The sequence below is a fragment of the Strix uralensis genome, chromosome 7 (assembly GCF_047716275.1).
Source record: "Strix uralensis isolate ZFMK-TIS-50842 chromosome 7, bStrUra1, whole genome shotgun sequence".
NCBI lineage: Eukaryota > Metazoa > Chordata > Aves > Strigiformes > Strigidae > Strix > Strix uralensis.
In genome coordinates this window covers 14568850-14594099 of record NC_133978.1, presented here as the reverse complement: position 1 = coordinate 14594099, position 25250 = coordinate 14568850, and the positions used below count along the sequence as shown (strand labels likewise).

The window sequence follows — 25250 nt, the reverse complement described above, 5'->3', positions numbered from 1 at the left end:
CTTCCTTCAGCCCTGTCTTACCCATTTCAACACTGTGAGAATTTTTCAGTCCTTGATAGTAAATACCATTTTATGGGAGTCATTAATAACATTTTATGGGAGAATAGTTTACAAATACAGAAACTGTTGCACTTAAAAACATTTCAATGATGTATATGCAACAATGAGTGGTACCAGAAACAAGAGAAACAAACATACCTTATTTTATGAACTGTCTGGAGTTTGGACTCGAAGTGAGACCTTCTTTGGGCAGTTACAGACAAGCCTGTAGCTAACACTGTCAAAAAACCCCAACAAAACTGGAGTGCAGTAGATATATATTGCCAAAAATGGGCCAGCACAGTACAGACAATGAACACATGAGAAGTTTCTTTGTTCCTGGTCCTGTCTACTGTACAAACAAACGAACACCGCCTTTGTACTAACTGTTTGCCAGTTTATCAGCATGGATGATCATCTCTGTATTATACCTCCCTACAGCTTTGTCTTTATTTTGTGTGGAAGGTGGTGGTGGTTTTTTTGACTGCTGGACAGGCCCAGTGGTACAACAGATTATGCAGTAATGCATATTAAATACTGATATACTGAATATTTTGTATAAAACATGAAACACCTCAGATTAAGGAAGCTCAAATATTTCCCTCCATAAAGATACTGTATTTAATGTAGATATTATCTGAGTAACTTGAGCTTTGGTGCATGAGGTTTTCAAGTACAAGAAGGAACCCAACTAGATAACCAACCAAAAGATCTTGATAATTTGTACTCTTATCTTCTCAGACAAGGAGTGCTCATGGAAGACTGTCTGGCTTAAATCTCATATATCAAATGACCTAACTTATTTCTCTTTCTGCATCGTAGATAGTGAAATCTAGAGTTTTAAAAAGTAATTTAATAAGATTGATTTAAAATATATTACCTTACAGTTTTAACAGGTTACTGTTCTACAGTACTGGAGAAGGAAAAAAAATGTATGTGTCAATTTTGGTATGTTTTGCGTAGTGTTGAGTCCTCTAGTCAAAGTCCTCCTAATTTGTTTTCCATTCTTGGAAACTTTGTTTCAGAGCTGCTTTCTAGTCAATATACTTGTGATAAAATTGTCTCCTATTTTAGAAAGATGCCCAAAGCACTTCTTGGCATCATTAGACAGAAGCTATGTAGTGAAGGTGTCTTGGAATAGTCAGAAATAAATCAATATAGAATTCCAGCACTACATATATGGATTACTTTCCATACATGTGGTTACTGGTTAGTCTGGTGTGACATCTTGTGCAGTTGCAAGTGAGCAGCAGAGCCCTGGGCACATGACCCATTGTGCCTGCTGGAAGAAATAATGGCCAGGAAAAATGATCAGCTACCGCTGCAGAATATTGCCTGCTGCTCTCAGCTGGAGCAGGCAGCAGAGTTAACACAGCTTCCTGCAACCCCATTCTGCATTCCCATTCCTCTGCAGCACAAACCAAAGTGACGCCTGTACTTCTTGTACAGTAATCTTTCTGGGATCCACTTGTTACCATCAAAGAGCTCAGCAAATACTTGTTGCTAACAGTGATTATATATTGATTGCAAAAAGGAGAATTTATTTTAAGAGATTGTATCTGAACAATTCTGATATATCCTTCCATACACTTTTCCAGATACCAATACCATTGATAGTTACACTAAATTATCACTATTCAAAGAAAAAAAATGGACTATAACAAGCATTTTTGTTACCAGAAGAAAGCTTTTTCAGATAGTAGAAAAAATTAAAACTTGTTTACATTCACTTACAGTTGTGATTGTATTATCTTTTCCGATAATGAATGTCTTCTATTTTCATGGATGAGTTTAAAAATTACTGAGTCTGCTTTAATGTATGAAAGGACGCTATATAAATTTCGAGTCAGTTAATACTGTGATTGATACAGTCTGTACAGACTGTTTTCTAATGGGAATTTCTGAAAGGAAGTAATTTAGCAACTGTGATCCCAAAACAGCAGGAAAAAACAATCTATAGCAGTTAATTTCCCAAACATTATATAAATTATATGCTTCTAGGTCCAAAATTTAGTACATTATAATACCAAAGAATTAGTATTTGATACCAAACCGCTACATCAATAAAGGCAGCCCTTCAACATTCATAGACGTAGAGGCCAAAAGTCCAAGCATTGCCAAAATCAAAATGTCACTACAAGGCAAAATAAAGGGAACAATAACAATAACTAGAGGTAGATTACTGCATGGTAGAGTTCCTCTGGTGTGTTGGTACAAAATAAGTTTATATATGCACTGTCTCTGCTAAACCTATGGTAAATCAAGAGATTTTTTTCAGCCTCTAAAGCAGTGAAGTAAAATATCCAGACCTTCCAAGCACCTTTAATACTCATCGTAGATGCCCCACAATGACGGTAAGACAGAAATGGTGTCCTTTTAACTTTGGGAGCAAAGCGAGGCCTAGGTTAACTTTTCGGTGACCTGGCTGATGCTCACACTACAGCGTGGACAGCAGAGCGTGAGGTTGAGGTTGGCATTCCCCAAGCCAGACATAAGTTAATTCTACTGTAGTGCACCACCTCTCCTATGACCCCTTATTTCATAGCCCGTGGCAACAAGACGTATTTGGACAGGACCAGTGATAAAGGGTTATGGAATATAATTTAGAATAGAAGTTCAAAATGAGGATTTTAAGGGAAGAAAATATAAATCAAGATGATTAAAGTAGTGTAGTATGGTTTATTTCAGGCTATTAAAAATTCTTTATACTTTTGGTTGCATTGTTCAATATCTGTTATAAATAATTTGCAACAATTAAAACAAGGATAAAGAAAGGGGCTTCAGATGGAATTGTGTTGGAATTATGCTATCAGTAATGCTGAGTTGTGGTCTTTGACAAAAAGCCCTGTGTCAAGGCAAACTAATGACTATTGTTTGGCAATTAAAGCTCTGAATTTTCAGGCAAAATAACAGACCATTTTTCTTATTCCACATGCACATTTCATTTTGGCTCGAGAGGATAAGAGAACAAAAATATCCACTGTTGAAGGATTGCTTTTTTTTTATTTTCTCCTTTGGTCTCATTTACATTACTCCACTTTGGCATCATGTTCTCAGATCAGCTCCTCTCTCTTTCTTTCTATTGTTTCTTCCCCTCCAGCCCACACATATGCTTAAAAAAAAAGAAAAAACAAAAAAAAAGAAAAAACCCAAAAACCACTAGAGGCTGGAGCTAATGCTGTTCTGGAAAAACTCTTTCGAATCAGCTATTGCCAGCCACTTCCTTTCCCCTAACTGTACCAATTTAAGAACAGCATTTACCAAAGTTTAGCAAAACATTTTTTAAAGTCTGTCTCTATGTCTCTAAAATAATCATACTATCATAATATTTTAATAAAATTCAAAGCTCTGTCACCTATATATATATACACTTACTGCTTTCAGATGCTGGGAGGTCTTCAAGTACCTCTCTAAGGAGAATCCCCAGGCTGAAATTAATTGTGTCTTAAAACACAGGCATTTGCTAAATGTTGTATTGCCTACTTTATTCACAAACAAAACGGGAATTCCTCTGTAGGCCTGTAAGACTAACACCAAATAGGAACTACAACATCTGTTAGCATAAATATAAGTCTGAGCTATGAAGGAGTCTCTAATCTTGGAATAGCTCATTCTGATAGAAGAGTCAGGAAGTTATACACAACAACACTGCAAAAACATTGTTTTTCCTGTCGTGGTAGACTTCTTATACAGAGATGACTATGAATATCCAAACTGTTATTACTAGAGTTTAAGAAACCTATTCTTTTCTTCTCTCAATCTGAAAAAAATAAAATAATCTTTCTGGAAATGAAGGAACACTCGTAAATAGAGGAAACTGGCACTTAAAGCAGAAGAGAAAGTATTCTGTGTCCAATCTCCTGTAAGGCACTGTAGAGATCTCCCCACATAGTGGCAACTAGCTCTTACGCAGAAAAGCAGTACCTGGGAAGCCTGAGGACAATATTCAGTGCCTGGTTGCTCTCTGTAGACCGGGTGATGCAGGGCTGTCAGAGTTTGTCTGAGATCTACATTGTAGCATTAGTTAATTAAATCAGTAATTTCAGTTATTTCCATTCTGTTATATTCTTATACTTCCAAATAATATTATGTCTAGAATACTGCGGTCTCCAGTATCAGCAAAATAACACAGGTGTCTAGTAAACTCCTACCCATTTACCACAACACAGAAAACAAGCAAGAGCTGAGAGATACTCAACAGTCATCTGTAATATGCAACACTGAAACTCTGCATGAGGTTTGGTTTAAAATGGTAGTATATTTACATACTGTTTAAAAAAAAGAATGAGCCCACGTTTAGCTAGTTTCAGGAGCGCATATGTGAAAATCTAAAACCTTCTGATAACCCTCTTCTCCATTAGCCTCTTCAAATATATTTTTGATGGACACCTAACTTTGACGATCCAGCCTCATGATAAGTTTCAAGGGGTAGGAAAGTGCCCGCATGGACAGCTGGTCACACCAGCCAAGTGTGCCTTCCCTGCTTATGGATCAGAGGAGTGAAGTGAAGCCTGACAGCAAAGAGTAGTAAGAGGGTTTCCAGTCCATGTGGAAAAAACCCCGTCTGCTTAAAATCACCATTTATTTAAGGTATTCCCTGGAAAGGCCATTGTTTGAGGGCTTGAAGTCTAGATTGAACAGACCAGGTCCTTGGACACGCAGCCCCTCCCAAGCTGCGCAGTCTAGCTATTTATGAATGAACGGGTTTCTGTCTGCCTGAAGACACAGGGCTGCTCTGTGCTAAATGGGGTGCAGACCTCGACAGAGCAATAATGTGACAGGGGAGGGGGCCTCTGCTGCAGAGAGCATCGGGGGCTCCACTCCGGAATGCACTTAGTGCCCCCCTTTCAGGCAGGTGAGCAGACACTGGCAAACCAGCAGTAATGTCAAGTGGGGAGTGCAGGTCTTTACAGAATAAGCCTTTACTTGCTTTTCAGCGTGTATGACTCTTGTTTTGGATGAGCGGGGCCAGAAACATTTAATATATAGTTAAGAAAGAACATTGCTACCTCATCCGCTTCCTGAGCTGTTCTTGGCCTCACCCTTTTAAGCTGCTACAGGCCACCCTTCATGCAGATAGCTGAAAAGTGCACGAGATGCTAAGCCTGACTTCAAGTCAAGCCCTGCAGAAAAATAATAATAAAAAGGAATATAATGAAATGTTCTTCTGGAAATACAGAACTGTAAATGTCTGGGTAAGTAGAAAATACTTATCAGGAAGTTCTGCTTGTTGTAGACCCTGCATCTGCAGCACAAAGACTACACCGCAGTTCTAGGGTTTGGTTAACGTTTGAAAAACCGGCGTCACTGTGCTGCTGCTGGGCCCCCGCCAGCCGCCGGTGCCCACGGGTGGCACCGCAGCGCCCGCCGCCTCGCCGAGGCCGCGCCCGGGGAAGCGCCCCGGGGCGGGCCCGGCCAAGGGCAGCGCGGCTGTCGGCGGTCACGGCCGCCGGGGCGCCGAGCGCGCAGCGGCGGGGCCAGCCCGGGCCCGGCGCAGCCCGGCCGCTCGCTCCGGGGCTGGGCTCCGCCGCGCGCCGCTCGCCCCCTGCCCGGGAGACCCGCGGAGCGCGGGGCGGGCCTGCCCCGGCGGCGCTCCCCGGCAGCCACGCGTGGGGACACGTCTCGCACCCCCCACGCGAGCTCTCAGCCACGCGCTTCTCGCCTGCCCACGGCGCCCCGCAGCCCAACGCGCCTTCAGCCTCGGGGGGGGCACGGGGGGGCCCCCCCGCCGCGCTAACGGCCGCTCGGCGCCAGCCCCGCCCCCTCCCCCCCCGCCGCGGGCCGCCGCCACGTGCGAGGGGTGGGGGCCGCTCCCACAGCGCGGCGGCGGCCGGTGCCGGTGCCGGTCCCGCCCCGGAGGCGGTCGGGGGCGGCCGGTGCCGTCCCCTTTAAGGGCCGCGGCGGAGGCGCCCCGCCCGCTCATTTCCTAGCGCACAGGAAGTGGGGCCGCGGCTCCGCGGCGGGGCCCGCGCGGTGAGTACGGCCGCCCCGCGCCCCCCCCGGCCCTCCAGCTGACCCCGCTCGGCGCCTCCTTCCCCCGCTCCGCTCCCCTCCCCGGCCCGCTGCGCGCCTCGCCCGGCTCCTCGTTCCCTCACCTGCTCGCCGGCCTCGGCCCGCCAAGGGGAGCTGGCCCGCCGCCGCGGGAGGGAGCCCGGCCGGCGGCATCGCAGCCGGGCGGGGGGGAGCGGGGGGTGCGCCCGCGGGCCGGCCGGTGGCCTCCGCTCCGCTGCGCGGGGGCGGCGGTGCCTGGAGGAGAAGCGGCTGGGACCGCTAATCTGGGCTGCGCCGAATCGTCCTCGCGGCGGGGGCCTTGCAGACCGAATTCGGTTTTTATCTTGGCGCTATCTCAACAATAAAATTCATCTCTCTTCCTCCTCACGGTTGCGTTTCCATTGTGTGAACCAGCCTTAAACGCGCCGGGGAGCGCGTTTGTGGAGGTGCCGGCGCCTGGAGGCAGCGCAGAAATGCGCTGAGGCTGAACCTCTCCGCGGGAAGTGTCGCTGCTGCCCACCCCTCCCCTTGCCGCGGGGGTCCGCGGAGCCGGAGCCCTCCGCTCCCAGCCCCCGGGCACGGGCCGCTTGGGCGTTGCGTTTGAACGTGCTCGAACCGCTAGGCACCCCGGTTCCTTCCACCAGCACCCCCCACGCCCCAGAATAGAGGAGTGATGATAAGAGGACACTTAATTATTTTCGGTGGGATGTTTAGGCTTGTTTAACTGTGGCTTACATCTCCTGCTTTTTGTCAGCCAGGTTCTTTCTCAGTAAATTCTGTGCTCTTGTAAACTGTGAAAGTTGGAACGTTTTGATACTGGACATCAAAAATAAAATTGTATCATTGTTACCAGCCTATTAATACTGCAATTAACTCATTTATAGGAGGAATGCTAAAGCAGAAACAGGGGGATTGCAATTTGCAAGACAGTTTTTAAAGCTAGGTATATGAAAAGTTAAATTTGCTACTACGTGTTTTCAGTGAAATATAATCCAGATCTGCTTAATTAACACTAACTGTATTCCATGGTTTTGTAGTTTGTTTGTTTGTGGGTTTCTTCTCTTCAAGCCCCTCTATCAGGCGGAAATTGAGATACTGATCTCTTCTGCTAAGCTTGTAGATGATGGATAAGGACTAAGTGTGTTCTATTGCTCTGCTGGGTAACTCAGAAGAGCTGGAAGAGAGAGGCTGTTTTAACACAGAGTGAATATCCCTCAAACTAAGGTTATACAGTGAAATTTTTTTTTTCTTGGAGACTGTAAATGCCAGGGCCTGTGAGTAAAGCAGTTTCTTCTTTTTGAGTGTGCACTAACTGAAAGTTCCTATCCTGCTTCAGTGTATTTGAAGGAAACTTCTGGCTTCCCTTTATTTATTAGCTACATAGGGAGTCCCCAAACACTGTCAAAGACAGCGACTTGGAAGCATTCCCAGTAGCTGTCAGTGGAGGTAGATGCGTTTTGTGGATGGGGTGTTAGCTATGGACCTCAATTATACCCTGAGGCTTTTAAGAGAGACTCTTTGCCAGTAAGTCCTTATCGTAAGTATCAGGAGACCCACGCTGAGTGTTGCTACAGCACCACTGTCCCAAACCATCAGTAGGCTGAAAATGGAGTCAATAACAATGATTTTTGAAGTACGGGACTGTGTGGCACAAATAGAAATTGTTTAGCTTGTGTGTTCCTGAAGGAAACCCATGAAAACTTCAGTGTGATTAAGGTTAGTTGACTCTGAATAGTTCTTTCCCTTCCTGATCCCATGACTTTGTTTCAGTATCTTCCTCAGGCTTAAAGGGGGAAGAAAAAAAGAGAGAACCCCAAACCTATCATTAAGGCTGCTGCATCGTGATAGAAGTTGCACCAGGTTATTCTTGAATTTAAGTTACTTGCTTTTAAGTTCCAGCCCTGGGATATGGGTCTTTCCAAGTCAGTGAGAAACATCATCTGAGGGCATAGTTAAATGATAAGTAGCTGTGGTCTGCTGCCAAAAAAACCCAAAAGCATATATGCCACAACAATTTCTACCCCTGCACCACAGTCTGCTACTTTCATGCTTGCCTGAAGTGTTTGATGGACTTCTTTGTTAAAAGGATCACCAGAATGACCTGAATTTTTGAGAGAGATAAAACTAAACTTGGGGAAGGGAGGGTATGAGAAATACAAGGCTAGTTTTTTTTTTACTGCAGAAAACAAATTGCACAATATTTTTCTTAACTCTGAAACAGTCTCTCATTATGAAGCAAGCTTCATGACTTGCAGTATTTTCTCTTTAAATAGTGCTGAAGCAAGATCATAGAGGTGGGATGAAACTCAGGCTTTGAATAAGGATTTGGCTGGCACTGGAACTGATAATGTGCTTGGCTTTCAGTTAGTTCATCTGTCTTCTACCCTCTTCGAAGACCAGCCCTCCAGAATAAAAGTATGGGAAGAGAACATAATTTGCTTCTGGAAAAATAAAATAACAAATAGACAGGGATTTCGAGCACAAGACTTTCTTTTTAAAAAAAGTCTTCAAAAAAAGAGTTCTCAAAGGGCACAATGGAAAGAAAATGTTTCAGGAGCATAATAGCTTTTGTTAAAAAAATACTGTGCTTTATCTATGCAACTAATTATGTTCTTGTAAGTTCAGTGATGGTTGTAACTCACAAGATGTTCAGGAATGTAATGTTTTTGTGAGGGAATGGGAATATAGCTTTACTTCTGAGTTACAGCTACAGCTTGTAAGAAGAATTTGCAGAAGGGCGCTTCTCATTGTCTGCCAGAGCAGTTTCATTTTGAGTGACGATTAGAAAAGACCAGCACTTCCATTAATATTTTTGTTTGTTAGAAAAATCTGGAAGTGTGCAATGACTGTAATACTCTTAATTTCTTCTTTATGAAGCTCTTTAAAAAAACCTAAAAAAACCCAAAAACAAAAAACCAAACTCCCCACATTTCTGAAAGCAGGAACAGTACTCCAAGTTGCAGTCCTTCTTGTTGTGACTGTCTTCTGGTGCAAAAGGAGTGGGACAGGATACTGTCAGAGGCCTTTTTTAGGTGCATTTAGCTGCTGCTTTCATCTGAGCCTGTTAAAAATTTTTATAGTAAGGCTGTGGGTATCTTATACCTAAAAATGTAGATAGACATCTTCATAGTTCTTGGGTATTTTACACCTTGGGTGTCTAATCTAAATCAGTGGTTCTGATGGTTACTGCTATCTGAGAAACCTTTTTTTCAAAGTAAGAATAAGTAGATAATCATTGCAAGCTATATGTAGTCACTAAAAATCAGAGTTTCAAGGGGAAAGGAGAGGCTTCCTAATACTGAAAGATTTTGCTGCATGTGGGAATACGGCATGCTAAAATACATGTGAGAAGCTTGTACTCTTTCTGTGCTGGCACTAGGCTGTCTGTACTGCTTTTTTGTGTATGGCAAGGCTGGCAGGAGACACTTGCTCCACAATTATTTCAGAGTGGAGTATGGTGGGAAGAATATCTTGGAATGATCTCTGCATTACCTTACCTGTTTTTAAAGGCTTTTCCCATTCACAAACAAAATGCTCTGAAACTTATTAGCGAGTTGGTAAAGCTGGCAAGCCATTGCAGGTGCTGTGAGTGCAAATGTGAGCGTTGGAAAGAGCATCAATGGAGTGTCAGCGTTTCAAAGCAAAGTTCAGAGCATCCAAATATGACTTGAGGCGAGGAAGCTGTTGTTGAGGAAATCTCGCATGTACTTTTTTTATCTAACCATTTCCTGCCATTCTTAATCATCTCCAACTGTAATCAAAAATAACTATAGTGATTGACCTGTTTACTCATTAGCATCTGCCTGCAGTACATGTGCCTTCCAGCACCATGCTCCTCTTGGGTATAATTGCTTCCTTTAGCCTCCACCGTGGTTGTGGGGAATTCTTGGTCTGAACCCCATCTGCATCCTGGCTTATGGTCATGGCTGGGCATGTCTCCTCAATAGGTGCATTTGAGAATCTTGTTGCTGGCAGCTGTGTTGGTGGGTGACAGAAAGGGCAGGTCTGCCAGTGTTTTTCTTTCACCTTCCTCCTTCATATTAAATCTTTCACTGGTGGAGTGGGTTGGTGATAAAGGGCAAGTCTGTCTCACTGTTTTTCTTGCCCTTTCTTCCTCCTCTGTTCTAAGCGGTACTGTTTCACTGGTGAAACAACTCTGGAAGAGGATCCTTCTCCTTTATAGTAATGAGCTTTTTGGTAGAGATGTCACTTAAGGCAGCTGTCTGGAAAGCCTGGATCAGCACCTGGCAGACAGCATACATGTCCTTCTGGTGTCAAAAGTGAATCTTCCCATCAGCTTCTCTGCTATGGCCAGAAATGACCTAAGTTGTCAATTAATGCATTACTTCAATAGATGGAGGGGTAAAAACATTTACCTGTGGGAGTTTGAGTACAAGTACACAATAGGTGACTAAAGAAAAAATGTGCAGAACTGAAGTAGCGCAGCTGTCTTAGCAGTGTAGGGATGGCTGGACTGATGCTGGGAGAGGGTTGGGCAGGCAGACACATTTGGCACTTGTTCTCCCAAAAACTAGGGGAACTCATTTTACTCTTAGGCATGCTGCAGAGAATTTCTGTTAAAGGAAACTGATATTCCATTTGTAGAACAGAAATAGAATTCTTTCATGTCTGCTGAACCCTCGGGAGATGGGTCCTGCCACATACTTAATGGCTGTTACAGGCAACAATCCTCTCACTGAGCTGAACATAACTCAAGACTGGTTCTCATGTGTTCAAAGGCAAAGTAATACAATGCAGAACATTTAGGAGTTAAAGGTAGACTTAGAAATATAATACTTGTACATATTAAATATTTCCAGGTAAAATTGCTAAACAGCTTAGGGTTTTTTATCCCTATATAGATATCTGCTGCTCGTATTTAACTTTGACAAATGAACATGAACCACAAAAGGAAGTTAATGTGTCTGCACTGTTAATCATGATTTTTGTCAAGCAGTAGATCAGCGCTTCCATAAAAGATCAAAGTTGTAGGACACTGCTGGTTTTGGCTGGGATAGAGTTAATTTTCTTCATAGTAGCTGGTATGGGGCTATGTTTTGGATTTGTGCTGGCAACAGTGTTGATAACACCGGGCTGTTTTCATTATTGCTGAGCAGAGCTTACACAGCTCAAGGCCTTTCCTGCCTCTCACCCCAGCCCACCAGCGAGGAGGCTGGGGGTGCACAAGAAGCTGGGAGGGGACACAGCCAGGACAGTTGACCCCAACTGAGCACAGGGATATCCCAGACCATATGGTGTCATGCTCAGCAGATAAAGCTGGGGGAAGAAGAAGGAAGGGGGGGACGTTCAGAGCGATGGTGTTTGTCTTCCCAAGGGACTGTTACATGTGATGGAGCCCGGCTTTCCTGGAGATGGCTGAACACCTGCCCGCCGGTGGGAAGTGGTGAACAAATTCCTTGTTTTGCTTTGCTTGCGTGCGTGGCTTTTGCTTTTTCTATTACACTATCTTTATCTCAACCCACAAATTTTCTTTTACCCTTCTGATTCTTTCCCCCATCCCACCAGGGGGCAGTAAGCGAGTGGCTGGGTGGTGCTTAGTTGCCACCTGGGGTTAAACTGCAACAGACATCTGAGTTCTCCAGAAAGTTATATACAAAGCTAGGCTAGTTTTGTATTAATGTATTAGGATCTGGAAATCAGGATGACTGGTCCCAGATAATCTTGTAAGGAAAAAGGGCCCTAATAGTTTTTCAGATGCCAATTACAAGAGAAAGACATGGAAGGACAGTTTCTAGCTTGCAGGTTACAGGAAGCTGTGAGATTTTTAAAGCTGATGGCTGAGGTCCTGCTGTATAGAGGTGCTATAGATAATTCTGTTTGTAGATGCTGTGGGTATATCCTATGACGTTTATCATGTGACAGTTAATAGTAGCAAGGTAACCACAGATTTTCTGCTCCTCCCTATGTGTATCTTCTCTGTAGAAACAGTAGCAATAATACTTAAACAGTTCTTCTGGGTTGGGTTTGTGTTGTTGCAAGGGCATGTGTTGAGCAGTGGTGCATGGGGAACACTGCTGCATTAAAGCAGTGAAAATGGATTAAAGCAGTGGAAATGAGGTAAACAAGCTTGTGTTTTGAAGCACACTGAAAATGCTAGTCTTGAGCACAGTTTAGAGTCTCTGGAATTGTATGGAGGGCTAAGTCATCAGTTTCTATGAAATCAAATCTGTCCAGGAAGAGTGTTTTGGGTGATAGTTTTCAGATGACTTGTGGTAGCACTTCTGCTGTCTCTTACAAGCAGTGGTGTCAAAAGTAAAACACTTGTCAGCACTGTTGATACTACTCACAGCCCTGGGGGCAGCAGATGGCTTGCATGTCTTTCTAGGGCTCCAGTAGAGTGGAAATTAAGCCTGCTGAGTGATAGTAGTTTAGTCCATCTTTTGTGTGATCTGGGAGCTTCTGATACAGATAGGAGTCTTCTGAAGGAGACATACAATTTGAAAAGTAGGAGGATGAGTATCAGTTGCAGTTGGTGCTGGTTGGACAGAGGCTGGCATGACTGGTGTGCCTGCCTCTTCCCAGCACAGTCTGGAAGCAGTACTCCAGTAAAATACCTGTGCAGGGCAAACTCTGACCCAGCCCTCCCACTGTTTGCCACAGGACTGAGTTTTAACATCCAAAATCTGTATTAGGTTCTGCTATTAAGTGCTGCTAAGGATGTTTCTTTAAGTTGTTGGGGTTTTTTTTTAGATTTCAGACATAATTCAGTGACTCTGAATTTTTTATGTTTAACCCTTCAGAGTTGCTCCTTAGTTGTGTAAGGTCCTGAACTTCTATTAGTTCTACCTAGCTAGGTGGAGAAGTGCAAGAATGATAGGGATGTAAGTCATCTGTCTGAAGGGACAAGAGGAGAAGGTAACAGAACTTTAAATCAGTGTTTGAATAGAATAGTAGAAGTTGCTGCCAGTAGGACCATGTGTCAGATGTGACACTTTGAATAGCTTGCAACAAGTGTCTGTAGTAGCAACCTGTATGTCCCTGCTGTGAAGCAAAACTAACAAAAAAATAAAAAAAAGAAATTGTGGAATATGAGCACAATGGAAGAATGGCACAAGGAACCTGCAAAAACTCCACAGAGGTTTACAGAAACGCCTGACTTCTCTCCAAATCATGATCATCTCTTCTTGAAGAGAAGAGGAGGAAGGATGATCCAAGTGGTCCGGTCCAAAGACTGACTTCAGGGACTTGAAACACAAGGAGAGAATGTGAAATGCTGAGTGTTTGGTGTTTCTATTTTTCATATTGATGTCTTTTTCAGTGCAAGGCAACTTTAAAAAAAAAAAGAATATCAAGATAGATCGGACAAACTGCTAGCTTCTCTGCTTTCAGTGAAGCTAGTGCTTTAAGAGTAAGTTAATGTTTAGTTATAATGTCAAATTGAAAAATTACAGATGACATAAATGCATCTAGCTGTGCTTCTGGAACGCACCAGATGTTTCTCAATTGTTTGGCATCCAGCTTTCACTTCTGGTGACATATTCATGGCTGATTTGTTGTGCTGAAAGCAGAACCAAAACTACTACGCTGATTTTTAGCCATTCTAAAAATATTTGTAGGTTCTGTTCCTCCTTCAATCTTAGATTGATGGACTGAAGAATAGCAAAGTGAGCCCAGTTTTGAATGCCACATCTGAACTTAAGCTAGCTGATTCAGTTTACTTAAGAAAATCTTTAGGGTGATTGATTTTTTCAAGGCAGCATTTTTCTCAGGATTTCTGTATCAAATTGTATTTAAAACTTTCAAGCTAAACTACCAGTTGGACAAAATGCACAGAAATGTCTTCCAGTGGTCAATGTCTTCCCTGGCTAAGAACTGTCCTTTTCCACCTTTACTTTTCATAGCGTAAAAAAATAAATCTGTATGTGATAACCACCTCTTAGGTACCTTTGAGACCCTCAAAGGGAATCTGGTTTGCTCTATAGCAGTTTCAGATTTGCTTTACAAGTGTAAGGAAACTGGATGCATGACCTCTCTCCTTACCTCTCACAGTGGGAAATCTTCCACTAGGTTTGTGTATGAACTTGGATGACAGCTATCTTTTAAAAATAACACAAGAGTTTACATATATTGGCATTTATATTTTCACTATGCTCAGGGTACAGTAACTATGTTGTCTCGATCTCCATGAATAGAGAACTAGATGATAATCAGAGATGTGAGAAAATGGAAGACAACTTGATTCTGAGAAGGTAGTTAGATGTGGTACTGAGGTGAAGCAATTCCAAAAAAGTCACATCATTCTCAGCTCTTTGTTTTTCCTTTCTACTGTTCCCACAACGGACAGTTTCAGTCATTCTCAGTGTTTGGTTTTTTAATGAATAGAAAATGACAGCAGTGAAAATGTTGGTATGTTGTGCAAATGCTATGTGCCTGAGCTAGGATCACTAGTTTTTACTGTTCTATTGCATTTGCTGGAGAGTGTTCATCATGTCTGGGCTAAATATTTAGCTGGGGCCTTTTAAAGATGTTTAGAAACTTTGGGTGTCTAAAGAGTATTTTAACTTTCTTCATTCACTGTAAGGTGATGCACCTTTAAGTGTAACTGGTTTTCCTGTCCTAAAACCCCTCCTACAGTGTTACGTTTTTGAACACTACTGGGCATCAGTTTTATTTCTGCTTCTTGCTGCAGCTCTTGCTCTAACATATTGAAAGGAGTATAAAGATTTCACTCCATGTACTCTAACAGAGACTACTATGCATCTTTGAAGATAAACTAAAGTTGCCATAAGAACTGTGATTTAGTTTTGCTTAAGCTATGCACCACAGTAATGCAGCTTTCCTTTTACCCTTGATGGAGTGTGCAATGTCATATGCACTGTTTCGAGGTTCTGTCAGCCAGTGCACTGCCATCAATTGGGTGGTGTGGCCTGGACCAGGAGCCCACCTCACTGTCATGTTACGATTGCCCGTATAACTTATGCAGTTCCTCATGGACAGTATGTTGTTAATAAGGTTATTGTAAAGCGTGTGATAAAAGTAGGTCAGATTCTTGCCTAATGCTAATATAAGATATTACATTGTTTGAGATGTTAGCAATACCAGTAGAAAGTGCTTCCCTGATAACTGTACTAAGGTAGCTGCTTGTTCTTTTGTTCCCATTTCTAGGTTGAACTTTAACAACCTATAGGGTAGGCAAAATAAGGGGAAGAAGACTTGCTTCTCTAAGTTTGGAGCTTGTGGATGTTTTGCCAAATCTAAAAAGGGGAATAGTGCCTACAGCAGCTGAGGAGTATAAACTATAGGAAAAGGTGTGTAAATACAAAAGTTATTTATCTTATGGAACCTGAAGGTAGTGAGTGTTTCAGGATAGCTATTCAATAATAATAATAATAATAATTTAAAAACAAGCAAACAAACAAAACTCCTTCAGCTAGTCTTACCTAGGACATTTTACCTAGCTTCTTTCTTGCCAAGCAGATATCTCTTCATAAAACTAAAGTGACTACATGTTGACTTTTATTTCCTGGCCTTATCTGAAATAGGATAATACTGACCAGCATAGTTACAGTGTAGCTGGTTGGGTTTCAAGTTCCAATTTCGGTTCAGCAGTTTCCAGACAAATGAGCTTGCTCTGGCTTCACTGAAGCCAAAGCAGGGCTCCTATTCATAAGCTCATTGCTTACTTTGGATGAGGTATGAAGTAAATAATGTGAATAATGTTGTTCTTTCATTTGTCCACTTAACTATGTAATGGATTTGGTTTTATGTAGGAACAAGTGCCAGAACAGATGATAATTTGCTTGCTTCTCTAACTTATGGGAGATAAAACCACTTCAGCAAAAGACCATTTTTCCCCTTGTCATTTCACAGTAGATTATGTAAGAACTGCATTTAAGCCATTTCAGTACAGTTAACATTTCCTTCATTTGAGGATGACATCATGATTGCTTTTTCCAGGGACTGCTGTGGTAAAAACATCACCATGTCTAGGTTGTTGGATATCGCCTTCTGCTTGCTTTCTCTGCTACATTAGCTGTAGCATTGAGAACGGAGACAGTAAACCCCATATTATTTCCTATTCTGTGGGCTTGGCATGCTGATTTATCTTTTGGTCATGTATGCAGGGTGAGGAAAGGGTATGTGGTGCAGGGGCAGGACAGGTCCTTTGCACTCTCCTGATGGTCTGTGTTGTGAACTTGTTGAAACTGAGGCAGAAATTTCAAGGGAGGTTTGGGAAGGGTGTAAAGATCAAGACCTGCTTGATTGTCCTTCATAGTCTAACCCTAGGTAGACTCAATCTTACTCCACTATTAAAATGAAACCCTACCCTTTTCTATGTTTTCTTCTTAAATAAGGTTAGTATAAAGTGTGCTGCTTCAATTGCACCTCCTGAAGAGATGCAATTAGTAAACAGGATCAGAGCCTGGAAAAAGGCAGAATTTCTTACCAATAAAGTTTCTCTAGCATTGAAACAAGGGATAAAGGAACTCTGTATATCCTCCCTGAGTACTGGAGTCTCTAATGTGACAGTGGAAACTTGTAGAGAGTTAGTCTTAATTTTATTTTGGAGCAAAGCATTTCTGCTGGCAAAAAGATGATGTTACCTTTGTAAAATAAACCATTTGCATAGGGAGTGTTATTTTTTGAGTAATAAATCCTGTGATTGTTGTCACCCATCACTGAAGTAGCTTTTCCCTACAGGTTCCCATGCCTGAACTACTAGTCCCTGGTGTACTAAGAGTACTACTATGATCCTTGTGCCAAAGTCATGAATTGTTTTCCTTCCCGTTCAGAAACTAAACAAATGTCTGAAGTTACCTATTGCAGGTATGCTTGAGCACTTAATAGTTCATCACAGGCTGTTCATAATCATAGAATCATTTAGGTTGGAATAGACCTTTAAGATCAAGTCCAACCATAAACCTAACACTGCCAAGTCCCACTAAACCATGTCCCTAAGCTCCACATCTACACGTCTTTTAAATACCTCCAGGGATGGTGACTCAACCACTTCCCTGGGAAGCCTGTTCCAATGCTTCATAACCCTTTTGGTGAATAAATTTTTCCTAATACCCAATCTAAACCTCCCCTGGTGCAACTTGAGGCTGTTTCTTCTTGTCCTATCACTTGTTACTTGGGAGAGGAGACCAGCACTCACCTTGCTACAACCTCCTTTCAGGTAGTTGTAGAGAGTGTCTAATGTATGCAGTAGTTCTTTTGTTGACTGTGTGGTGGATTTTTTTCTGTCTTTAATTAAAAACAAGCTAAGATGCTCAGTGATCAGTGTGCAGTCATCATTGTCCCCCTGCCCCTCCCCATGGAACTCTGGTTTTGGCAGTGTTTACCAGTGGGAGTTTATAACAGAGAATGTGGAGGGAGACAAAAAAACCCCACCTGTAAGTGAGTAGGAGCAGTGCTAAACTGATAGCTCAGCATTACCATGGGTTGTTAGTTGATGAGCAGCCAGGTGAGGCTGGCTGCAGTAACTGGATGACAGCATATCTCATACTGCTTGGGAGTCTCCTGTGTGACTGATGGACAGGAGCTGAATGCAACCATTTCTCATATTTATCAAGCAGTTTGAGCTGATAAGTTTATAAGAATTAAGATCACAGATTTTGTGGGGTTGAGTTAGATCTGTTGGAGAGCTGATTCTGTCACCTAGTCTCTCAAGGCAGATGTTTTGTTGTGGGTTCTTTTTTTAACTCTTGGACTTCTGGTTTAGATGTGCAATGTCTGGAAAAACAACTTTCTGTAGAAACTGCTCTGTCCTGTTTGAGGAGTGCTGGTGTGTGCTCTTACAGGTTTTGTCCTATACAGGTTCATCCATGTGAGTATGCCAAGGTAGCATGCCATGCAGGGGGAATGCTGGGAAGGTACAGAAGAGGACATGAGGAAATTTTGATGAAAGTCATAAAAGGTAGCTGGAAGAAAATTTCACTTTAGTGTCAGATAATGTGAGTAACAAAGCTACAGTTCTGTGCTTACAAACTAGACTGCATGTTATGATGAATTGGAACAGTGTATTATGCTCTAAACTTTCAAAAAGCTGAAAATAAGCTGCTGCTTGTGCCTGATGTGATTGATTACAGTGGTTATGATGTGCATAAGCACAACTTTCAAATTCTTTAGGGTTTATTATTAAACTAGTATGGTCTAAAATATTTTGCAATTATTTTCACTTTCCTGCTGGTTTTCTTGAAGGTAGATCTTCTTTCCATAAACTGATAGACTTTCAACTTCTCTCCCATCCAGCAGTGCATGTGTGCTGAGGAGGCAGAACTGTAGCTGAAAGCAAATAAGATGGTAAAATAGTGATAAAAACATGTTATTTACAGTCAGTCCAGTGAGGCTGAGGTACTAGACTAAAGATTTGTTTTCTGTGGAAAGTGAGAACTATGGCCCCGAACTCTCCTCTTGGATATTTTTTTCTCTTCTTTGCTTTTCCCCCTCTATTAACATTCCAAACAGCAGAAGAATCTGACTTTGGTACTCATTTGACTAGAACTGTATAATAAAGCCCTGAACAAATTTCTTTGTGCCTTTTCTGAAGCTGTATGTCAGCAGACTGGCTAAACAGAGATGATGTGTTTCTGTGTACCTAAGGTATGGTTTGAGGTTTCTCACTCTAGGGTTTATGCAAAGATTGTCCACAGCAGCAACTTGCTTTGGTGTTGGTTTCAGCAAGCAAGAAAATAACTGTGTGTGCAATGTTTCTCTAACGTTCACAAGCAATTCTGTTTTCAGTGACACTCTTCAGAGTAAGATGGAATATTCAGGGGATGATATTGGACCTTATGTTTTCATTGTATAATCTGCCAAGGAGAGAAGTATGTGTGTGTGGAGGGGGTTTGAGACTGCATATCTGTGGCATCTGGGTGAAATTATGAACAACAAAATAACTTATGAAAATCAGCTGGAATGTCATAAACAGCTAAACTATGACCATCTAGGGCATGCTGAATGAAAAGGATGTATCTGAAGTAGAACATGCTAAAATGAGGAATGTCCATACAGTCTGGCATGAAGCCAAGTGCATACTGAATTAGGTCACTGCTTTAAGTGTGAATGTTTCCCTCTTTAGAAAGACATACTCATCCTCTGCAACAAGGAACCAAAACAGAATGCTAATATAATAAAACCAAATTTAAATGCATTTTCAATTAGCATGCTGGTCTATTCCCGTGTGCTTAGGGAATCAATGAGCTCTTTTGTAAGGAACAGAAACATTTCCATAGTTGAATATACATAAGGCCCTGGAAATGCAGAAAGAATAACAACCAGTTGCTTTTGGAAAACTTGCAAATCTTCATAAGCTTTGTATAAGCCTCACATGTCTCATTCTTTGGAGCTTAAAGGGAGTATTGCAGATAGACTTGTTTCGAAGAACTGAAATAAAGTGAAATATCAGCATGTGCAATGTAAAGATTTGGAACTTAAGTCTTTCAACACTGAAATGCTGATCCCAGGGACTTCTTCATGATTACTTATTTCCAGGTAATCTTATTGTTCTTTTTTTCATACACTTCAGAATGTATCATGTGACACTGAATTAGTTTTCCTATTGTGATTCTTGGGATCCTGTGTGCTTTTGCTAATTCTGGGGTTTCACAGCCTGCTTTCTCTTGTAGTCATCTTCTACAGTCTGGGAGAGGTTACTGGAATTACTAAAATAGTGCTGTGCCAGACCTAATACATATCAAATTTAGGTTGTAAATATGCAAAACTAATGCTTTCCTGAAAAGAGCATAGTGAAATAGAGGGCTTGTAAACCCTTCATTTCTGATGGGATGAGAATTAAGATTCTTACTGGCTTCACTCACTCCTTGAAGGATGCAAGATGAAATCTGTGTCTGACTCCTTCCTGATGACTCTTCTCAGCAGAAGTAATACTGGGAAAAAAGGGAGATGTTCAGATTGGCTCAGTCCCCACTGCTTTAGCAAACTAACTTACCCCTTCAGCTCTCCATGTGGAATTTAAAATTTTAATGTTTAACATAACTGGTTGCACAAACATTCCTTGCCTTTAAAGGCCACAGGGAAGCTGTAGTGGGGAAAATGCCTGTTCTTTCTGGTGTCACATAAAACCTATTGAAGATAAATAGGCAAGGCCTATCTCTGTGCAGAAAGGCTGTCTTGTTAATAAGATTGTCACTAGCTCACTAGAAAAAGGTTTCAACTAATGAGGGAATAATTAGAGCCTAGAAGGAAAAGAACCAGGGGGCTCTCTGCAGCCCACCACGTGTAGTTTCTATTGCTACAGAAGTGGCTTATTGTTTCCCTTCTCTAAGCACCCCTTAAGGCAGTGCTCCACAAAACAGCCCTCTAGCGTAAATAGGTGAAGTGCCAGTAGGAACACTCAAAAATCTACAGTTATTCATAATCTTTTGCTCTTGCGTTGGTGATGCAATGCAAGCGCCGAGTCCCTGTGGAGGCATGCTGACTTTCTTAATCCGTGTTTACCATAATGATGTACATTTGGCCACAGTTAAGAAAGTTAAGAACAGACTTGTTCTTTCACTGCTCCCTGCTGTTGTCTGGGGGAATCTTAATCTCCCAGTACATTGTGTCGTCTTGACACCACATCAGGAAATCTGTTGTCACTTGCTTCTAAGACATGAATGAGACCTAAAGAAACTTAGTGACTCATCGAAGTTGAACACAGGGCAATTTATTGGTAAATCAAGAATTGAATAAAGGCCTACTAGGCTAATGTCCCAGCTTCAGGGATGTCTATTTATCGCTTAACAACAGTTACTGATTGTTTAAAGCTCATGGTGGTAAAAGGTTGTGTGGCTTAGGTGGCTTTAAGTTAGAGATTCAGTGATGAACCAAATCTGGCCATGGTTTGCAGCTGCCTGCACTGCCCATTGACAGACTGTACCACAGTAGCCCAAATAATCTCTTAAGACAGTCTTAACTAGAAATATTAGCTCCTGCTTTCTAGTACATGCTTTCATTTTCTTTAATTGTCCTGTGAAAGTGAGGAGAAAGATAAAGGAAAAACACAAAGCTCTATTCTTCATGTCCTGCTGAGCTGTAAGACTCAGCCTTGTTTCCTACCCTGTCACCAGTACCAAAAGCATTTCTTCATAACTTGAAAAGCTGATTTCTGTAGTGGTACAGTAGCTGTGTTTGTGTATACAGTGATGCAAAAACACTGCTGTTCTTGACAACAGTAATCACACTGTGCAGTGAAAAATAGTTGGGGCTGGATTTGTCAATACTTTATGCAAGTCAGGTAGTTTGATCATTTTTCAGTATGCCTTGACTGATCTAAGATGTGCCAGCTTCTGCATGGAGTGGCTTTAGTACAGTCTAGCATGTATCTAGGTTTAAAGAAACATATGGTTCTTTGTTGTTAGTCATGACTTTACCTCTTGCTGTCTAACAGAACAAGAATTCAGGATGAAATGTGAAAAAACATCATATAGGAAACTTTGCACTAAAGAAAACTTGGGATGATATTACATCATTTCTGTGAACTGGTTTTATCCTGTAGACTGCTTTTTCTTCAGTCTCCCTTGATTCACCACATCTGGACCCTGGTCAATAGTCTGAGGATACAGCTGGTGTTGATCACTCTTTATAGATGTTTAACTTGCATTTATATAATGTTGTGTTTGTGCAGTGAGCAGTGACTAAATTCTATCTTATTTGGATCTTAAAAGGATGTAATCTAGAATTCAGTTGATAAAACTGTTACTTAGTTTGTGCCAGAGTGTCCAGTAGCTTTACGTGAGTTCAAAAAGCTTTAGTTTCAGATAACTATTGCCTTTAAGCTGCTGTATTAAAAATTTCTACATAATGGCTCTGATTTGTTCATGAACAGCACTAGAAATACTAATAACTGCTTCAAGCAGTCCTATAGGCTTCAGCTGAACAATTCCAAGGTGTGCAGCTCTTGCAAAGCTTAGTGTGTGAGACATGCATGCAAACTTTGGATCAGCTATTGGCAGGCATTGGTGTTGGTGGTATGAATAAATTACTGAATCTTTCAGGCCTTGTTATTGGAGCTTTCTTGCAAGTGAGGATGCTGAGTACCATGGTACCACTGATACATGGTACCTGATTCTCACTAAAGCAATATCCTGATGCTGGAAGCTGAATGGAAAGGGAGAAATACTGCAAGGTGTTTGTTGTAAACACATGGAGTGCATCGTGGCACTGTGACCTATTTGCAAGGACAGAAGAGGATGGGGTTTGTGACTGCTGGCAGTGTTAGATAACAATCTGTCCAACCCATATATAAAGAGTATTGGAGTGGGAAATTTTTTTTCTAGGCTCATAAACATACTGAAACTAAACTGAAGTTACTCAAGTCCCAGAACTTCTCCCAAACAATAATTGTACAACACAGTCAAAATGGATGTAGAGCTAATAGATTCTGGGATAAATCTTAATGAGCGTCATTTATTTTACACAACCAGGTTTTACGTGAAAGTATTTTATTGATGTTAGAAAGTAGACTAACATGCATTGAACTTACTACTTAGCTCTTTATGCTGTCATTGAAGAGGCCTATAAACTGTTTAGCTGACTATTGTTGCTGAGTAGGATTTTTGGTATCCCCTTCTTGCATAACGGTGGTCTTTCTGCATGGTCTTTTCCTCCAAGACAGTTTAGTCAGTGGTGTAAGAGGGTGACCCATGCAAACGGTCAATGCCTCTTCATGCTAGCCTAACCAAATCAAGAGGTGAAAATGTTAGTGAATGGATAGTCTGAGGCTCCCTTTCATCAGTCAGGGATTGAGTTTGAATTTGAATTTCAGTTGAATTTGACCTATTCTGAAACGCTGTTTCTGTGCACTTTGATATTTAAATCTGCAATACTTTATTCATGAGTGAATAATTATTCCCTAAAATATATTTACTTAAAGTAAAAGCAAATGGAAATGTAGGCTTCCGCTGCTGCTTCAGAATAGTTCTTGGAATTTTTTTTACTTTAGATGAATAGGAGGGGCATGGGTTTTGTTGGTGGTTTTTTCCTCCCACAGAGGAAGACAAAACAAAAAAAACAAGAAGGAATGGGGGAGTTAAAACCAATAAAACTTGATGAGACTAGAAGAACCCTTACTGTTTTAGCCAGCTATGTGAAAAATGTATTTCATTAGACTGCCCATATTGCTATTTTCCAGACACTGTGTCAAAGGGAATCACTGATGGGTAATGCAATGGAAATAATGTTTTCTATTTCTCCTTTTCCCACCCCTTCCCACAGCAATCCTTTGCATCCATGCGTTACAGCTTTGTTCATGTGTTTTTCAAATGACTGGCTGCTTTGTAGTTCTAATATGCACCTTTCCTTTAATTTTAGGTTCTGTCTTCATTTTGCTGACTCAAACCACAGATTCCAAGGAAAGGAGGGGAAGTGGAATAAAATACTCAAGTGCCAGAGGAGAAGCCAGACTAGCCAATGAAAATGACTGTTACTAAACTGTAGACTGCTCTCACACATAGTGGGAGAAGAAATTAGTGTTGCTTCAAAGCTTATAGAATTACTTTTAGAGACTTTCCTTACTGAACTTCAAATAGGCTAAAACCCTTCAACTACAGTTGAATTAGGAAATGGGAATATGACTCCATTCTGGTGTCTTCCATCTTCCTCCCGCTCTGCAGGGCTTCTTGTTTGGGGTAGGAAATCCTGAACAAATTGTATGGCATCAACCAAACTTACAGTTGATGGTTATGGATAATACAGGAACCTCAGATTTGTGTCTCTGCAATGACACCCGATTAAGACAAAGGCTGAAAACTGCTCACCAGCTACTTTCTCAAAACTTGTAGTAACTATTACGGTCATGCTTTCTCTCTCTTTCTAAGATTTGAACTCTGGGGTGATGTTCCCTGGAAGGCACAAGCAGATAAGTCATCTTTTTGGACTGGAAACAGAAATAATATGAGAATGCCCAGAAGAGGCTTAGTAATTCAAGCCAGGACTCGTTGGCTATTAGTGGGCCTTGCTTTACTATTCAGTTTAGTCTTACTCATGTATTTGCTCGAGTGTGCTCCACAAACAGATGGTAATGGATCTCTACCTGGTGTTGTAGGCGAAAACATGGGTAAAGAATACTATCAAGCTCTCTTGCAGGAACAAGAAGAGCATTATCAAAACCGAGCTACCAGTCTGAAACGTCAGATTGCCCAGTTAAAGCAAGAGCTTCAGGAAATGAGTGATAAATTGAAATCCCTGCAGGAAAAAAAGAGCCCCAAGGTCAATGGTATGAACTACCAGGGCACCAAAGAACAAGCATCCAATGATCTCCTAGAGTTTCTTCATTCCCAGATTGACAAAGCTGAGGTGAGCGTGGGGGCTAAACTGCCTAGTGAATATGGCGTCATTCCTTTTGAAAGCTTTACATCCATGAAAGTGTTCCAGTTGGAGATGGGGCTCACTCGGCATCCAGAAGAGAAACCTGTTAGAAAGGATAAACGAGATGAATTGGTGGAAGTTATTGAGGCTGGCCTAGAGGTTATCAATAATCCAGATGAAGAAGATGGACAAGATGAAGATGATGGAGTAGGAGAGAGGCAGCTGTATAGTGAAAATGATTTCATAGAAGGTATGTTTATTACATGCTTTCCAGCCCATTAACAGAATGTCACAACAGGCATTTAATGGTGTTTGTATTTTGGGGGGTTTTACCTACTTGAATATAGTCTTGAACAGTAATTACACAGTAAGAACCTTTATTTGTAATGATGAGAATATTACTGCTTCATTATCTTGTTTTGAGTAGGGAGCAAGAAATCCATTTCAGAAGGGCTTACCACAAGAAGTGTATGGGGGAAGCTGTATCCACTTAAAATACTGAGACAATTCAAAATTGATTGTAGCTGAAGTCAGTGTAACACAAGTGCTTATGATACTAACTGAAAGACTTCCAGTGAAACTGGTGGAGGTGGAAGCAAGAAATTGATTCATCTCTCTTGTTCCAGCATAGTTAAGCAATTCAATATGAAGCTACAGGGTTTTTCTGCATTCATCTCTATGCCGCCTTTAGTTAATATTCAGGCTTTTGACTCTCTTAGAGGTGGCATACTCATATCAGAGGGAGAGCTTTGCTAGACTAACATGTTCTGGTCATGTCAGCTAAAGAACTTGGTGTCCTGAATAGTTATGGGGTCCACTAAGCTGTGCAACCTTGAACTGTTCTCTTGTTCCCTCTTCAGTTCTCTCTCAGTGCTTTTAAGTTTAATTGCAGAACACCTATTATTATAAAAACAAATATAGCAGTTATGCTTTCGACACTTAGTGAC

At 41.6% G+C, this 25250-nt stretch overlaps 1 protein-coding gene across 1 annotated transcript in view; it reads left to right on the top strand.

Moving 5' to 3' along the window:
• The first annotated feature begins 5925 nt into the window (after positions 1–5925).
• CSGALNACT2 (chondroitin sulfate N-acetylgalactosaminyltransferase 2) overlaps positions 5926–25250 on the top strand; it is a 34354-nt gene continuing 15029 nt past the window's right edge. The window contains exons 1-2 of the mRNA XM_074874506.1: positions 5926–6012; positions 23308–24553. Coding sequence (XP_074730607.1) covers positions 23890–24553 — 664 coding nt within the window. The 5' untranslated portion in view covers positions 5926–6012; positions 23308–23889. The remainder of the gene's footprint in view (positions 6013–23307; positions 24554–25250) is intronic.